This window comes from Microcaecilia unicolor, chromosome 1 (assembly GCF_901765095.1).
Source record: "Microcaecilia unicolor chromosome 1, aMicUni1.1, whole genome shotgun sequence".
Lineage (NCBI taxonomy): Eukaryota > Metazoa > Chordata > Amphibia > Gymnophiona > Siphonopidae > Microcaecilia > Microcaecilia unicolor.
The window spans coordinates 247,210,674-247,229,200 of NC_044031.1; the positions used below are offsets into that span (position 1 = coordinate 247,210,674).

The following is an 18,527-nucleotide window of genomic DNA, read 5'->3' on the forward strand; positions in this document are numbered from 1 at the left end:
AGTATAGAAAGGTGAATAGGAAGGATAGTAATTACAAGGGACGAGGGAAAAGAGGGGGGGGGGGGGTAATAGAGTCCATCAGGTCCATAAATTAGTTGTATTCCAGGAATTATGGATTTAAGATGGGTCCATTACGGTAAGCCTTTCCAAATAAGCTGGTCTTAAGATATTTTCTGAAGTTCAGATGATCATGAATAATTTTCACAGATTTAGGTAATGCATTCCATAGTTGAGTGCTAATACATTGAGCCTGCAAATAGGTGGGAAAATGTGGGATGCAAGTGCAGCAAATAAATAGAGGAAAAGGTGGAAGCGTAAGTGGATTTATATTTGAGACCATTGCAGGTAGGATGATGAAGGTTTAAATATGAACGGGATGATCTACAAGAATTCCTAGATGGCAGTTTGATAAGGGTATCCATGTAACCTGGGGCTTCACCATAAAGAATTTTATGGACCAGGGTGCAAATTTTAAAAGTAATTTGCTCCTTTTCTGGAAGCCAGTGTAGTTTCTCACGAAGTGGTCTAGAACTGTCGAATTTTGATTTTCCATAGATTAATCTGGCTGCTGTATTCTAGGCGGTTTGGAATTTCTTTAGAAGTTGTTCTTTGCATCCTGCGTATATTCCATTACAGTAGTCTAAGTGGCTTAATATCAGTGATTGAACTAGGTTATGAAATATTTCTCTGGGGAAATAAGGTTTTATCTGTTTTAGTTTTCATAGAGAGAAGAATATTTTCTTGGTGGTGGAGTTTGTTTGATTCACGAGTGATAAGTTACAATCAACAATTACACCAAGTATTTTTAGACTCTTAGAGACCGGAAGGGTAAGATCAGGAGTGATTAAGCTTGAGGGTTTGAACTTATTATAGGGAAAAGAGATGAGAAGGCAATGAGTTTTCTCAGAATTAAGTTTTAATTTAAATGAATTTGCCCAAGTGACCATGGTGTGTAATCCAAGCTTAATTTCATTGGAGATTTCAGATAAATCATTTCTAAAAGGAATGTAGATAATGACATCATTGGCATAGGTGAACGGGTTAAGGCCAAGCTTGGATAGGGACTATAAATGGAGAAACATTAAGAAACTAGACCATCCAGAACTGCCCAGCAAAAATCAATGTTAAAAAAAAAACCCTGTCAAAAAAAACATGCTTTTTTAAACTCAGTTCCAACAGAAAGAAATTCCATAAAGTAGGGGCTACTATATTAAAAGCACTCCTACAAGAAGAATATACTGTAAACAAAATCTGGAACATGATGGAATAACTAAAAGGTTAGCCTGTAAAGACTGAAGTTGATGAACAGGTTGATTATACAATAAGTAAAGAATGCAAATATTGAAGGATTCCAGTATAATGTACCTAATGGGCCAATGCCAAGACTTTATAGCTAATCCATGCAACAACTGGTAACCAATGTTGCTCCTCAAAGAAAGCATGACCGAATCCCAAGTCTTGACATCATAATGACTGTATTTTCAATCAACTGTAGAATATTCAGTTGGTACAATAGACATCCTATCAACAAAGAATTACAATGTTATATATGATAGTTATGATTTATATCTGGTATGACTGATTAAAATGATAATGTGACAATTCTTTTTCTTCTGAAGGCAGGAGGACACGCTTCTACATATGACTCAATATACAAAAGACCAACAGGCTACGATCAGAAAATCCACCGAGATGACAGAGAACATGCAAAACATCAAGGTCTTGACATTCATGGCCAGGTACAGGATTAATGCTGTTATCTTTTCCTGTGATAATTTCTATTTATTTTTTCTTTATTTGAGTTTTACTTTTTCAGGTGGTATTACAAACTTATAGTGAAGAAACAGCTTTATGAAGGCTAAGGCATGCTATAAACATAGTTTCTTATCAGGTGCATGCATGTGCATGTTATCAGATGTCATAATGGTTAGGACAGTTTGGTGCACAAAGGAGGCTAATGCCCTGCTAGTGACTGGTCCCACCTGCTCAGGTGCTGTGCTGAATTGAACCCCTGCTGAGGCCTCAGGGCTGCTGCAAGCAAGGCTTTCAAGTAAGTGCCTTCTAGACCTTCCCAAATACTAAAAAAGGGTGCCTTGGTTTATGTTGATTCAGGGGATAGGTCAGAGAGGAAGGATATGCTGGACCAGGGGAGAGTGAAGGGGAGAAGTGGGGGGGGGGGGGGGGGGGGGAAGAAGAGATGCTGAATTATATGGGGAGAAGAGACTCTGGAAGACAGAGAGAAGCTGATGCTGGACCATGTAGTAGGGAGGAGCACAGAGGTGAGGACCTGCTGGACACATTTGGGACAAATCTATAAAGTGTGCCAAAATTGAGGTGCCAAAATGCAGTGCGCTGAGCACAAATTCTATAATGGTACTTCGGTGCCCAGATTCCATCATAGAATGCTAGCATAAGTCATCAGTTACATGCCACATTTAGGCGTGCCCACGTATGCCAGATCAATAACAGGTTTGCTCAGACAAATGGTGATGGAACCCACGAGGGAGGGAGCGACACTGGATCTGGTGCTCACAAATGGAGATAGCGGGCCAAATATCCGAGTGGGTGCCCACCTGGGCAGCAGTGACCATCAAACAGTTTGGTTTGATATTACAGCTAAAGTGGAGAGCAGCCACTCAAAACTCAAAGTTCTGGATTTCAAGCGTGCTGACTTTAGTAAAATGGGGGAATACCTGAGGAAGGAGATGATGGGCTGGGAGGAAATACGAGAAGTGGAAGGACAGTGGTCCAGGCTGAAAGAAGCTATAAATAGGGCCACGAACCTTTATGTAAGGAAAGTAAATAAAGAAAGAGAAAAAGGAAACCGATATAGTTCTCCAAGCAAGTGGTTGAGAAAATAAAGGCTAAAGAGTTGGCGTTCCAGAAATACACAAAAACTCAAGAAAAGGAACACAAGGAGGAATACAGGATGAAACTGAAAGAAGCCAAGAGAGAGATACGTCTGGCGAAAGCGCAAGTGGAAGAACAAATGGCTAGAAATGTAAGGAGGGGTGACAAAAATTTCTTCAGGTATATAAGTGAAAGGAGAATGACTAAAAAGGGAATTGTGAGACTAAAAGATACTGCGAACCGCTATGTGGATAATGATGAAGAAAAAGCAAATTTGCTAAATAGATACTTTTGTTCTGTTTTCACAGAAGAAAATCCTGGAGAAGGACCGCGATGGACTGCAAAAAGTACAAATGAGATTGAAGTGGATAGAGCACCGTTCACGGAAGAGAGTGTATATGAACAGGATATTGAGGGAACTCAGAGAGGTTCTGGCGGGTCCTCTTAAAGATTTGTTTAATATATCCTTGCAGACGGGAGAGGTTCCGAGGAATTGAAGAACGGCGGAGGTGGTCCCTCTTCACAAGAGTGGTGATAGGGAAGAAACTGGAAACTACAGGCCGGTAAGCCTCACTTTGATTATTGGAAAAGTAATGGAAGCGATGCTGAAGGAAAGGATAGTGAATTTCCTGGAAGCCAATAAGTTGCAAGATCCGAGACAACATGGTTTTACCAAGGGAAATAGTGCCAAATGAATCTCATTGAGTTCTTTGATTGGGTGACAGGAGAATTGAATCAGGGATGAGCTATGGACGTAATCTACTTAGATTTCAGCAAAGCTTTTGACACGGTTCCCCACAGGAGGCTCTTAAATAAACTGAATGGGCTGAAGATAGCACCCAAAGTGGTGAACTGGATTAGGAACTGGTTGACGGACAGAAGCCAGAGGGTGGTGGTGAATGGAATTCACTCGGAGGAGAGAAAGGTGAGTAGTGGTGTGCCTCAAGGATCGGTGCTGGGACTGATTCTGTTCAATATATTTGTGAGTGACATTGCCGAAGGGTTAGAAGGTAAAGTTTGCCTATTTGCGGATGATACTAAGATCTGTAACAGAGTGGACACCCGGGAGGGAGTGGAAAACATGAAAAAGGATCTGAGGAAGCTAGAAGAATGGTCTAAGGGTTGGCAATTAAAATTCAATGCGAAGAAATGCAAAGTGATGCACTTAGGGAATAGAAATCCTCGGGAGACGTATGTGTTAGGCGGGGAGAATCTGATAGGTACAGACAGGGAGAGGGATCTTGGGGTGATAGTATCTGAGGATCTGAAGGCGACGAAACAGTGTGACAAGGCGGTGGCCATAGCTAGAAGGTTGTTAGGCTGTATAGAGAGAGGTGTGACCAGCAGAAGAAAGGAGGTGTTGATGCCCCTGTATAAGTCGTTGGTGAGGCCCCACCTAGAGTATTGTGTTCAGTTTTGGAGGCCGTACCTTGCGAAGGATGTAAAAAGAATTGAAGCGGTGCAAAGAAAAGCTACGAGAATGGTAAGAGATTTGCGTTACAAGACGTATGAGGAGAGACTTGATGACCTGAACATGTATACTGTGGAAGAAAGGAGAAACAGGGGTGATATGAAACAATATTTGAAAAGTATTAATCCGCAAACGAACCTTTTCCGGAGGTGCGAAGGCGGTAGAACGAGAGGACATGAAATGAGATTGAAGGGGGGCAGACTCAAGAAAAATGTCAGGATGTACTTTTTCACGGAGAGAGTAGTGGATGCTTGGAATGCCCTCCCGCGGGAGGTGGTGGAAATGAAAATGGTAACAGAATTCAAACACGCGTGAGATAAACATAAAGGAATCCTGTTCAGAAGGAATGGATCCTAAGGAGCTTAGCCGACATTGGGTGGCAGAGCTGGTAGCGGGAGGCGGGGATAGTGCTGGGCAGACTTACACGGTCTGTGCCCTGAAAAGGACAGGTACAAATCAAGGTAAGGTATACACAAAAAGTAGCACATATGAGTTTATCTTGTTGGGCAGACTGGATGGACCATGCAGGTCTTTTTCTGCCGTCATTTACTATGTTACTATGTAAATTCATGTGCCTATATAAGTGCATAAGTAAAGCTACTACCATGGTCTTGGCATTCATAGCCCCTCAGTTTCTCTCCAATGGGGTGTCTCCTATTACAGTTATCAGTCAAGCAGCAGGGCCAGCCCTTGCTCTGGACACTAGTAGAGGTAACAGAGATCATTTGGCATGCGCCAAAGTATTTCTTTCCCCCCTTCAGTTGCTATCATGTCTTCATACCTTTCAGCCCTACTATTTACAGGTCTCCTCTTGACTTACTATCTTTCGGGATGTTCTGCTACTTTGCTTGGCACTAGTTCTGCATGAGCACTTTACCCCACTCCAGTGCTAGTTGGGAACCGTTCATACTGACCTGTGTAAGAGTACATGTCATGCATGATGTTGGCTATTATGCTAATAGGCTTGTACAAGGAAGAATTTGGGCAGACGGTGGGCAGTGATCATATGTGTGTGTGTAGATGATAAAAAATGCTAATCTACCTGTGTATTTGCACAAACCAAGCACATATATTTACATCTGCTTGAAAGCAGGTGTAAGTATGCATATCTGCAATTTAGATGCAATTTTTGTCATTTCACTAGTATTTTGTATATTGACATATAGGTGCGCTTTTAAACGAGATGCCCCATCATAAAACTACCCTCTTATGTAGTCATGATCCTGGTACGACTGGCTGCAAGGGTTTCTCTGAAACATTACATCATAAAGCTACAAAATGGCCTGCTATAACAGCCACTGTAAGGAAAACTAGACTGATTTGATATGAGACTGACTTACTGTTGTTGTACCAAATTAGTGCAAGAATTAATATTTTGTTATTATTTAACAAATTCTACTGTTCCTAGGAAATTGCAAGACCAGCGGCAGTTCTATCATCATCCATATATGGAAGGTACTTGGAACGAAGAGTGGACCCCATAAATAGAACCTTTGTCAGGATGGGCATCATAGCTTTGGATTTCTACAGAAAAAATGGAATCATCAAATCCTTGGAAGATGGCTATGGAGCTGTAATTCCTTCATAAATCTTACCATCACTAAAACTCTGAGGAGGAGGAGGAGGAGGTAGAAAAAAAGTCCATTGCAACAGTTAGAAGAAAGAATAAATGTCTTTTCATTGTCTTTTCTTATTTTTCTTAAACTCCTTCAGAATGATTTGTTTTTGTGTGTTTTTTTAAATTTTTATTTATTTATATATTATGCAACTCTAATGAGAGATAATACAGAAATTGGAAAATCAAAACCATAAGTAAAATAACAATATTGTCAAAATTGACCACAAATGTATACTAATCAACTTTGTACAACATAATTAAGTAATTTGGATCCAAGAAATTAAACTGATAATTGTTAAGAAATAAAATTCTAAATTATTGCAACCCATCAGGCTTTCTCCAGCCTATATTATAGTGTGCTACCTGTGACTTAATTATATTTACCTCCTCTTTAGCTAACAAAAATTCTTCTGTTTAGGATCAAAGAATTGAAATTGTTTAGACTGAAATAATACACGACAGTAATTGCTTCTAGTGAAGATTCCAAATTTTTTGGGTGACCCTGAGAGAAGGACGCCCATCTCCCGATTTGTGTCGAAAGATGGGCACCCTTCTCTTTTGAAAATAAGCCTGTTAGTCATTATTAAGACAGGTGTAGCTCAAAACATTTTAGTTTTTGTCCTGGACAGTTTTGTTTGGTCCATTATGGCTAAAAAATGTCCAGGTCTAAGGAATGCCCAGATCCCACCCCTGACATGCCCCTTTGAGACTTGGAAGCACTGCAGATGAACTGCATAGAAAAATGTCTGGAAAATGGGTTTCAAAAATTCTGATTTGAACGTTTTGGTAAGAAAAGCGTTCAAATGCTGCTTTATGCCACTTTTTAGACATTTTTTCTCTTTTGAAAAGGATCCTCTTAGTAAGCTTACATAAAACATTGTAAATAAATAAAAAGCTACGTATTAAAAAAAACTAGAAGGTGATCAATTCAAGTGCCGCAACAATGAGAACATTAAGAACACAAAATCACGAATCTTGCACATGAAATGTCTGAATAAATTCCAGCAAGGACCTATGTAGCTGCCCATCGAAACCACATCAACATATGGAAATAAAACTGGAATTCCTGTGGCTAGGACCTTATATATGCCCATGTGGCACATTTGAACCTGTGTGGTAATGCTATTGACAAAATAACAATAGTCCACTAGTTTTCTACTTACAGTAGCACATTCAATATTCACTACAACCAACTTAATACAAGAGGCAAATACAACAACCTAATAGCGCCAAAACTTCATATAGGAACTAAACGAGATGTTGGTGATGTCGTAGAAAAAGAAAACAGAATTACAGCTTAAATGTAATAAATGGTTAAAAATTCAACAAATGTCACATTGCATGTACAAATGTGATAATGTAAAAAAAACATTTAAACATGAGGTAGTGTGGTCTGACAAGAATTAGCATGAAGAACTAGAAGTGTCACAGTACACATCTATTTATAATAGGCAGAAAGCTGATTTTGGGCATCCTCAACTGCTTTCTGTCATGGGGATGACCAAAATTCACGGGGGCGTGTTGGCACCGTACCAAAAGCGGGACTGTGGCATGATTTAGAGATGGGCGTCCTCGGCCGAGAATGGAAAAAAGAAGGGCGTCCCTGATGAGCATTTGGCTGACTTTACTTGGTCCATTTTTTTCATGACCAAGCCTCGAAAAGGCGCCCGAACTGACCAGATGACCACCAGAAGAAATCGGGGATTACCTCCCCTTACTCCCCCAGTGGTCACCAACCCCCTCCCACCCCAAAAAAAATGTAAAAACATTTTTTGCCAGCCTCTATGTCAGCCTCAAATGTCATACCCAGCTCCATCACAGAAATATGCAAGTCCCTGGAGCAGTTTTTAGTGGGTGCAGTGCACTTCAGGCAGGTGGACCCAGACCCAGACCCATCCCCCCTACCTGTTACACTTAAATGTTAATGTTAAATAGTAGTAGTACACTTGTGGTGGTAAATGTTGAGCCCTCCAACCCCCCCCCCAAAAAAAAACCCACTGTACCCACATGTAGGTGCCCCCCTTCACCCCTTAGGGCTAAGGTAGTGGTGTACAGTTGTAGGGAGTGGGTTTAAGGGGGGTTTGGCGGGTCTGAGCACCGAAGGTAAGGGAGCACCTGGGAGCAATTTGTGAAGTCCACTGCAGTGCCTCCTAGGGTACCTGGTTGGTGTCCTGGCATGTGAGGGGGACCAGTGCACTACGAATGCTGGCTCCTCCCATGACAAAATAGCTTGGAATTGATCGGTTTTGATATGGGCATTCTCGGTTTCCATTATCGCCGAAAACCAGGGATGACCATCTGAAAAACGACCTAAGGATGACCATCTCTAAGGTCGACCTAAATTTCATGATTTGGGCGTCCCTGACCGTATTATCGAAACGAAAGATGGATGCCCATCTTGTTTCGATAATACAAGTTGCACCGCCCCTTTATGGGGCTGTCCTGCGAGGAACTCCATTGAGAATACTGACCATTTAACCCTACTCTCTGTTTTCTATCCTTTAACCAGTTTTTAATCCTATCCCATGACTCTCCAATTTCCTCTGGAGTCTTTCATGAGGTACTTTGCCAAAAGCCTTTTGAAAATCCAGATACACCATCCTGCTTATTTTCGAAAGAGAAAAACACCTATAGTGCGACCTAAATCGGGAGATAGACGTTTGTCTCGCAAAGGCGCCCAAATCGGTATAATCGAAAGCCAATTTTGGGCGTTTCCAACTGCACTCCGTCGCGGAAATGAATAAAGTTGACGGGGGCGTTTCGGAGGCATTGTGGAGGCAGAACTGGGGCGTGGTTATCAGCCGAGGAGAGATGGGCATCTTTAGCTGATAATCGAAAAAAAAGGCGTTTTTACCGCGATTTTGGGTCACTTTTTTTGGACCCTTTTTTTTCACGAACAAGTCCCCAAAAAGTGCTCCAACTGCCCAGATGACCACTGGAGGGAATCGGGGATGACCTCCCCAGACTCCCCCAGTGGTCACTAACCCCCTCCCACCAAAAAACCCCCCACTTTACAAACTTTTTTTCCAGCCTCTATGCCAGCCTCAAATGCCATACCCACCTCCATGACAACAGAATGTGTTCGATCCTGTCACAGCCTTTCCCTGGGTCAGATGTGGCTCTCGGGTGCAGTACAGGGTCTCATCAGCATTGCATTGTGGTGGGTGTAGGGTATTGGGCTCCGTGATTTCATTAGCTTGTGTTACAGTCTCACGATGTTGGTAGTTGGTAGGCTCTTCTCCCATGGTGCTTTTCCCCCTGCCTACTGGGTCAGAGTGTGCCCTGTTGTGTTTCCTGTTGTAGTCCATGCGGTAGTGGCCATTTTTGTAAGCCATTTTTAGTTCCCTTTCCTGTGTTAGCCACGTTAGACAACTTAGTTCTTCCCTTGAATGTGGCTGAAAGAGGGCATTGCACAGCATTCTGCCTGCTCTGACCTACTGCTCATCTCAGTACCAGAGAGACTCGTTGCCAGTGGGGTACAACCTCTGATCTGCAGTTAACTGTGAGTAAAGGCGGTTATTCCAATAAAGGACATTTTCGGAGCGATGAGTCTTCAGGTGTCAACTGGTGTGCCAGTGTTATATAGCAGCAACCAGTCCTAGAGGCCTGTGTGTATGCAGGTCCCTGGAGCACTTTTAGTGGGTACCGCAGTGCACTTCAGCCAGGTGGCCCCAGGCCCATCCCCCCCCACCTGTAACACTTGTGCTGGTAAATGGGAGGCCTCCAAACTGTACCCACATGTAAGTGCCACTTCACCCCTAAGAGCTATGGTAGTATTGTACATTTGTGGGTAGTGGGTTTTGGGGGAGGGGGTTTGGGAGCTCAGCACTCGTGGTAAGGGAGCTATGCATGTGGGAGCTTTTTCTCAAGTCCACCACATTGACCTAGGGTGCCCAGTTGGTGTCCTGGCATATCAGGGGGGCCAGTGTACTACCAATCCTGGCCCCTCCCACGACCAAATGGCTCGGATTAGGACGTTTTTGAGCTGGGCGTTTTTAGTTTCCATTATCGCTAAAAAAAAACAAACGCCCAGCTCAAAAACGTCCATTTTTTCGAAAATTCGGTTCGGCCCGCCCCTTCACGGACCCGTTCTCGGAGATAAACGCCCATGGAGATAGGCGTTTCCATTCGATTATGCCCCTCCACATCAACCAGCTTGCCTTTATCCACATGTTTGCTCACCCCTTCAAAGAAATGTAATAGATTGGTGAGGCAAGATTTCCCTTCACTAAATTCATGTTGAATTTTGTCTCATTAATCCATGTTTTTGAATATGCTCTGTAATTTTGTTTTTTGTAATATTCTCTACCATTTTGCCCAGCACTGATGTCGGGCTCACTGGTCTATAATTTCCCGGATCTCCTCTGGAACCTTTTTTAAAAATCGGCTTTACATTGGCAACCCTCCAAACTTCCGGTATCATGCTTGACTTTAAAGATAAATTACAAGTTACTAACAATAGTTCTGCAAGTTCATTTTTCAATTCTATCAATACTCTGGGATGAATACCATCCAGTCCAGGAGATTTGCTACTCTTCAATTTGTCAAATTGCCCCATTGCATCCTCTAGGTTTATAGAGATTTCATTCAGTTTCTCTGACTCATCAGCTTCGAATACCATTTCTGGCACCAGTATCACTCCCAAATCTTCCTCAGTGAAGACTGAAGCAAAGAATTCATTTAATCTCTCCACAATGGCTTTGTCTTCCCTGATTGCCCCTTTTACCCCCCCCCCCCCCCCCCCGGTCATCTAGCGGTCCAACCAGTTCTTTTGCCGGCTTCTTGCTTTTCATATACCTAAAAATATTGTTACTATGTGTTTTTGCCTCCAATGCAATCTTTTTTTCAAAGTCCCTCTTTGCCTTCCTTATCAGTGCTTTGCATTTGACTTGATATTCCTTATGCTGTTTCTTATTATTTTCAGTCGGTTCCTTCTTCTATTTTCTTTTAGCTCTAATAGCTTCCTTCACCTCACTTTTTATCCATGCTGGCTGTCATTTGGTCTTCCTTTTAGGATTGTATTTTTGAACAGCATCCACGCCTGATATAAAGTTTTGACCCAGGCAGCCGCTCCTCTAAGTTTTTTTTTCACCATTGTTCTCATTTTATCATTCCTCCTTTTTGAAAGTTGAATGCTAACGTACTGGATATCCTGTGTATACTTACTCCAAAGCTAATATCAAATCTGGTCATATGATCACTGTTATGAAGCAGCCCCAGCAGCATTACCTCCCGCACCAGATCATGTGATCCGCTAAGGAATAGGTCTGGAATTTTTCCTTCTCTTGTCAGCTCCTGTACCAGCTGCTTCATAAAGCAATCCTTGATTTCATCAAGGAATTTTACCTCCCTAGCATGCCCCGATGTTACATTTATCCAGTCAATATCAGGATATTTGAAATCACCCATTATTATTGTGTTGCCCAGTTTGTTAGCCTCCCTAATTTCCAATAACATTTCTACATCTGTCTGTTCATCCTGGTCAGGCAGATGATAGTACACTCCTATCACTATCCTTTTCCCCTTTACACATGGAATTTCAATCCACAGGGATTCCAAGATGTGTTTTGTTTCCTGTAGAATTTTCAATCTATTTGATTAAAGGCCTTCCTTAACATACAATGCTATCCCTCCACCAATTCGATCCACCCTATCACTACGATATAATTTGTACCCCGATATGACAGTGTCCCACTGGTTATCCTCCTTCCACCAGGTCTCAGATTCCTATTATATCTAGTTTTTCACTTAGTGCAATATATTCTAACAAAGGAAACTAACAAGGAATAAAATAAGGAATGAAAAAAAATGAAAACTAATCAAATCATAATTAGGGCCAATTAAGTGCTTGTTAACTGCAATAATTAAATGTTGGAGCCCATTAACTAATTATTGTGGGTACCCTTTATAGAATCCAGGGGTTAGTGGCTTCCATATATATGTCAGAACCAACCCTACAGTATACTTCCCTCAGCCCTTAATGGAAGCTTTGAATTGATCATAATGTATTAGAATTCCACAATGTGCCCTCTATGCTCAGACAGAGGAACATTCTTGAGGTCCTGTTACAAATCGAACCTACTTGTAGTGTGAATTAATGGAAGATGGGCTTGCTTGTCAGTCACTGGTTATGAGGTGCCTCCTGTATTGCTTTCAGAGGAAAGGATAAAAGGCACTTACCTTGTGCTTTCCACAGGAATCCAGGGAAGGAGGAGAGGCTGCAGAAGACAGGAAAGAAGGAGAGAGAGAGAGAGAGAGAGAGAGAGAGAGAGAGAGAGAGAGAGAGAGAGTATGTGTGTGTGTGTGTGTGGGTAGTATAGAAAAAAATGATCAGATGATTGGGGGTGGAGGGCGTGTAGTGCTGCAAGTCATAGTAAATGCATTGCTAGATAGCAGAGTTGCATTTACGGCACTCTCTGGTGTATCGTGCGTGCTCTGTGCAGTTAATACAAGGGAGATATTGGGCACACCCTCAACATTCACTGCACAAGCTTTGCAATTACCATAAATTAATTTTTGCACCTAATGCATGGTAAGTACAAACACTTACTGTGCTTTAGTAAACAGGCTCCTTATGTTTCAATTTTCTGACCTGTGGAAATTATGCAGTGCCATCAATATAGCTTGCAGTTGTGTATTGCCATATTTTCTATACTGTTTTCTCTGGAGTGAAAACCTGAAAATGATTTATGAATTAACCCACTTCCGCAAACTATTGAAAACTCACCTCTTCGAGAAAAGCTATGGCAAGAATCAAAACATATGAAGTCCTTACGCACTAACAGAGATAGGGCAATACACTCTCTTCTGATCTCTCTTCCCTTAATCTCACCACACTTAAAACCCTACCCACAGATGGAACTGTTATACCCTAATGTTCTCTCCCCATTGTTCTATCGCCGATCACTTCCCCATTGTTACATTCTACTGTTCCATTCCCAAACTATGTTTGACTTTGACTTGTTTTTCCAAAACATGTTTGACTTCGACTGTCTTCCCATAACTCTTCTCAATATAACCATAACCATATTGTAACCAATGTAATTCCATGACTCACAATGTATTGTAAGCCACACTGAACCCGCAAATAGGTGGGAAAATGTGGGATACAAATGCAATAAATAAATAAATAAATGGAGTAAGGCTGTCAAATTTATGCTACATTTTTTTTCTTTTTCACAGGTGTGTTCCTGCACTTGTAAGTGTCATTTACCTAGAGCAACAAGTACTCATTCTTTTCCACTCTGAAATGGCCTTTTTTTTATTCCTTGCTTGCCCTGTTATTTCACTTTCTTTGATATTATAAAACCAGTTGTATACATTACCATCGCGACCCTTTTATTTTTTAAAGGTTATTTGTGTAAATGTTAATTATTTGTGATGCCCTACTTTCTCACAATTCTTTTTTCATTTAATTTGAGTTGTTAATTTTTAAACCAAAAAACTTGAACATTCTTGAGTATGAAATAAAACATGCAAGATTCCATTGATAGGGGAAAAAAGTTACAAAAAGCAATCTTCATTCTAATTTCTATTCCAAGAAAAAGAAAACCTGGAAGCAAAGTAACAAAATACAAAAGAAAAAGATTACGATGTTCCAATAATGCTACTCCTGACAATTTTATTAAAGGCACTTCCATAGATGCTAATAATTAATCCATTACTGAAAGATTCCAAGTGGTAAAATTTCAGCAGGACATTGAGAGAATAATTTATAATATAGCCCTTTTTCTAAGTATTCCTATATTCAACGGCTTTATATATTTGGTAAGCTCCAATGAATATACTAGTATATACAGATGTTTTACAGTAGATATAGATTATACAAATAGATGACAAATACTGGTGTTTCTAAATATAAATTGCAGTGAAGCACTGTAAGCGCTTTAGAAATGTCAAGTAGTAGTAGTAGTAATATTAGTGGTAGAGGTCAATATTCAAACGGCAGGTATATGTTCTGTGCTGTGCTAAATTTATAGCTACTTTAAAAAAAATATCAAGGGGCCTACACAAAGGAGAGGCCAAGATGATAGCTGTAGCATAGCTCAGTCCAGACCAAACTTTTCCATGATGGTGAAAAAGAAAGGAAAAGTAGAGATTTTCCCTCAGAACCTTCTACTCTTGTGTATGTTTCTCAGACTGGCTGATGTTTTGGAATTCAGGGAGTCACCAGGCTGCTTTCATGCCCTTGCTAGGTTGATCAGCATCAGGCTTTGGCTCAGACATCTCTCTCATGCCCGAAATGCAGACTCTCCTACCGTGACCAGGATTGATGAGCCCTGGAAGCTATTCAGCAGAAAGCCATCAAATTTTGTTGAAATTTCTGGTCATTTGGGGGAAAGCCACAGGAGCAAATGGCGAGGTAAGAGCCTTATCGCTGGGTCAGTGTGACCTGGTAACTGTGTCTGGGGAAAGTATGACTACCAGAGTCTGGATTCAGCTACTACAGAGAGTAGTTCTGCCATGATGGTGGTACCAATTCAGATTCAGAGGCCTTCAGAATTTACTCTGGAATCTATATGGACTGCAGTGTCTGATCTTGGTTAGATGCTATCAGCTCAGTTTGCAGTTATGAACACAAAAGTACAAGCTAATTATACTAATATAGACCATCTTTGTAAACAGTTTTCTAATATCTCTCATGAAAAGTCATGATGACCTCATTAAAAATTCTCAGTTGTTGAACTCAACTTTTAAAAACAGTTTTAAGGTGTAATCTTGAAAATTTGGAAAATGCTGTTAAATTTTCTAATTTGCGTATGACAAATTTTCCAAAATTGCCAGTAACTTCTGCAAGAGAATTGTTTATATGATATTTCAAGGAAACTGTATCAATACCACAGGAAACACTGCTGCCAATTACTTGATTATTTGCCGACTGCAAAATAAGGAGCCTTTAAGATCACAAACTGCTTTAGGCCAGGATCAAGACACTGATGCTTTTAATGTTTCTGACATTCTTGAGACCTCAGAGACAGATATGGTGGAGAAAGCAACTTTAGTGGTTTCACTGGCACTGCAGTCAGATTATGAATGGCTTCTTTAAATTTTCTTTAAAAAAATAAAAGGGAGACCTCCCTTTCTGGGCTGTCAGGTCAGGATATTTTCAGACCTGACTAAAGAGATCCAGAAAAGGAGGAAAAGTTTTCTTTTACTTAAACTGGCTGTACTTCAGTTAGGAGCTTTTTTCTTTTTAAAATATGCATGTAAATGTATAATTAAGTGGAAGTCAGTGGGCTATGTTTTCTTTGAACCGGTGCAGCTTTCTGCCTTCAGGACTAGTAAAAAAATGGACTCTAGTTCCCCAATTTGAGCAGTCACAGAAGATTCGCAAATATAGAATTGTATTGCTATGCAGTATAGCTTACTTTATTGTATTAACAGTATAATTTTTCTCTAACCACCATAGCATGAATCTCAGTAGAAAGGACATTTTTGCAATAATGTATTAATTGTGGACTGTCATAAGGAATAATAAGACCTTCCAAGAACCCAAACCATAACAAGCGGGCGTCCTCTTAATTAGCATATGCTTGCAACCATGGAAGCATGGCCTCTAACTAAATGGGGGAGGGAGCTTTGACCTGACATACTAACAGCAACTGACCATGCTGGTCGCAAAGACTGGCCTCTGCCCCATTGCACTGACTGCATTTATGTTGGAACCTACACCCAAAATGCTCACATTGACTGGCATTAAATTAGAAACAAGCATTGGTGGATGGACAATCCAATGAGACACCCACTGGATGTACAGACTGCTCCATTATTGATAAAAAAAGGATATCCCATTCTCCCATATCCCTGTTGTCCAAAAAGGAACTCCCTTGTGGGAGGCAAAATGGATTACCCTGACTCCGTTCAGAGGGCAGGGCAATTGGGAACTAGAACTCTATTATAATTATGTTTAGCACTCTAGAATGTTTAAACACCAGTCTTATGTTCCCTTATGGATCCAAGTCCACTGTCCCAACCAGGGTCCAAATTTTATAAAAAATATAAATATATTTATTATGGCAGCACATAAATTATTAGAATAAAGGAGGCAATAGTAATAGGAGAGCTATAGGCAAATACTAAACCTTTCATAGAAAAATAACGTACCATCATTTAAAAGGGTTTAAAGCAAACACACGCTTAGGCCCTGGCCAAAGAATCTAGGGGCCACCTGCTTATACATAGTAACATAGTAGATGACGGCAGAAAAAGACCTGCACGGTCCATCCAGTCTGCCCAACAAGACAACTCATATGTGCTACTTTTTGTGTATACCCTACTTTGATTTGTACCTGTGCTCTTCAGGGCACAGACCGTATAAGTCTGCCCAGCACTATCCCCCCCTCCCAACCACCAGCCCCGCTTCCCAACCACCGGCTCTGGCACAGACCGTATAAGTCTGCCCAGCACTATCCCCGCCTCCCAACCACCAGCCCCACCTCCCACCACCGGCTCTGGCACAGGCCATATAAGTCTGCCCAGCACTATCCCTGCCTCCCACCACCAGCTCTGGCATAGACCGTATAAGTCTGCCCAGCACTATCCCCGCCTCCCAACCACCAGCCCCGCCTCCCAATCTTATTATTATTATCCAATAGCAGTTCAGAGCTGGTTTATACAACCTGATGATGATCCAGCTCATTTTCGAACGTGATCGCCGGCCATCTTCCGACACAAATCGAGAGATGGCCGGTGATCTCCTGAACCCGGCGAAATCGGTATAATCAAAAGCCAATTTTGGCCGGGTTCAACTGCTTTCCATCGCGGAGCCAGCGAAACATCAAGGGGGCGTGTTGGTAGGGTAGTGAAGGCAGGACGGGGCGTGCTCATGAGATGGCTGCCTTCGCCCGATAATGGAAAAAAAACAGGCTTGACGAGCATTTCGCCGGCTTTACATGGTCCCTTTTTTCTCACAAACAAGCTTCAAAACAGAGCCCCAACTGACCAAATGACCTCCCCTTACTCCCCCAGTGGTCACCAACCCCCTCCCACCCAAAAAAAACTTTTTTGCCAGCTTCTATGCCAGCTTCAAATGTCATGCCCAATTCCCTGATAGCAGTATGCAAGTCCCTGGAGCAGTTTTTAGTGGGTGCAGTGCACTTCAGACAGATGGACCCAGGCCCATCCCCCCCTACCTGTTCCACTTGTGGTGGTAAATGGGAGCCCTCCAAAACCCACCCAAAACCCACTGTACCCACATGTAGGTGCCCCCCTTCACCCCTTAGGGTTATGGTAATGGTGTAGAGTTGTGGGGAGTGGGTTTTGGGGGGATTTGGGGGGCTAAACAACCAAGGGAAGGGAGCTATGCACCTGGGAGCTATTTTTAATTTTTAGAAGTGCCCCCTAGGGTGCCCGGTTGGTGTCCTGGAATGTGAGGGGGGCCAGTGCACTACAAATGCTGGCTCCTTCCACAACCAAATACCTTGCATTTCACTGGGTTTGAGATCGCTGGCATTATTTTCCACTATGGCCGAAAACCGATGCCGGCCATCTCAAACCCGGCAAACTCTGATATTTGGCCGGGCCCAACCGTATTAGCGAAGAAAAAGATGGCTAGCCATCTTTTTCGAAAATAGGTTGGCTCCATCCGCTTGCGCCATTCGATTATGCCCCTCGATATCTTCTTATGGAAGGATGTAGCAGAAGGCAGGCAGGGGCTCTGAAGGGTCCATCAGTGCAGAAGAGTCCCAGCAATGCAAGCAGAGGAGATGGGTGAAGTCTTAGGAGCTAAGAAACATAAGAAAATGATATTCTGGAGCAGGTGAGGCCACCAGACTCAATTTTTGGACCACAGGGGTGCTTCTAATATACAATTTCAAGCCGTAACATGTGGTTCCTGAAGATAAGTCAACTCTTTCCCATGCTCTAGACCTTCTGACCTGGGGAATTGCTGCAAAGTCATGTTGTATCAGCAAAACTGCAATTCCTGGAACTCAGCTGCAAATAAGGGGGGGGGGGGGGGGGGGCGTCGGTTCCTGTGGCCTTCATTTCATGTCCAGGCGCTGAAGTGGCTGGGTTAGCCTGACCTGGGGTACATGACTGTGCAAGAATGTTTGTCAGGTGATTTCATTGGGTAAACAGTTCTGAAACAATCCCTTGGTAAGAACCAGGGAACAAATCACACTGTATTGATGCTTGATTTAAAGCAGCTGATGCTGAGACTGTTACCAGCTCTGGTAGTGGTTACCTGTGCAGAGGACTTACCCCTACATTCCTCCCTCTTTCAATATGACTGCCAATAAGGGCATTCAACTTGAAGTACTAACTAAAACAGCAGGGCATGTGTTTACTCACGATGTCACATGACATGGCCTAGTTATACAAGCATAATTGAAAAACCCTCCAAATACAACATATACTAGTACTGCAAAAATGAAAAGCAATGCATTAATAATCAACAATATAAGCATGCCTAAACAAACAGTAAATATATGAGCATATGTAAATATAGTGTAGCAAGCAAATATGAGAACATTAAATAATGTCCATCAAAGATACAATCAAGTGTGTAACGCAAATAGTGAATGTCCATGGAAATCAAATGTGTTAGTCAGACTTTGGACGTTTTGCTCAAATTGTCCAGAATCCAAA

At 41.9% G+C, this 18,527-nt stretch overlaps 1 protein-coding gene across 1 annotated transcript in view; it reads left to right on the forward strand.

The window, feature by feature from the left end:
- C1H5orf49 (chromosome 1 C5orf49 homolog) overlaps positions 1-6,295 on the forward strand; it is a 52,159-nt gene extending 45,864 nt beyond the window's left edge. Inside the window, exons 2-3 of the mRNA XM_030190019.1 lie at positions 1,620-1,739; positions 5,730-6,295. Of these exons, the coding sequence (XP_030045879.1) occupies positions 1,620-1,739; positions 5,730-5,909 (300 nt within the window). The 3' untranslated portion in view covers positions 5,910-6,295. The remainder of the gene's footprint in view (positions 1-1,619; positions 1,740-5,729) is intronic.
- The last annotated feature ends 12,232 nt before the right edge of the window (positions 6,296-18,527 follow it).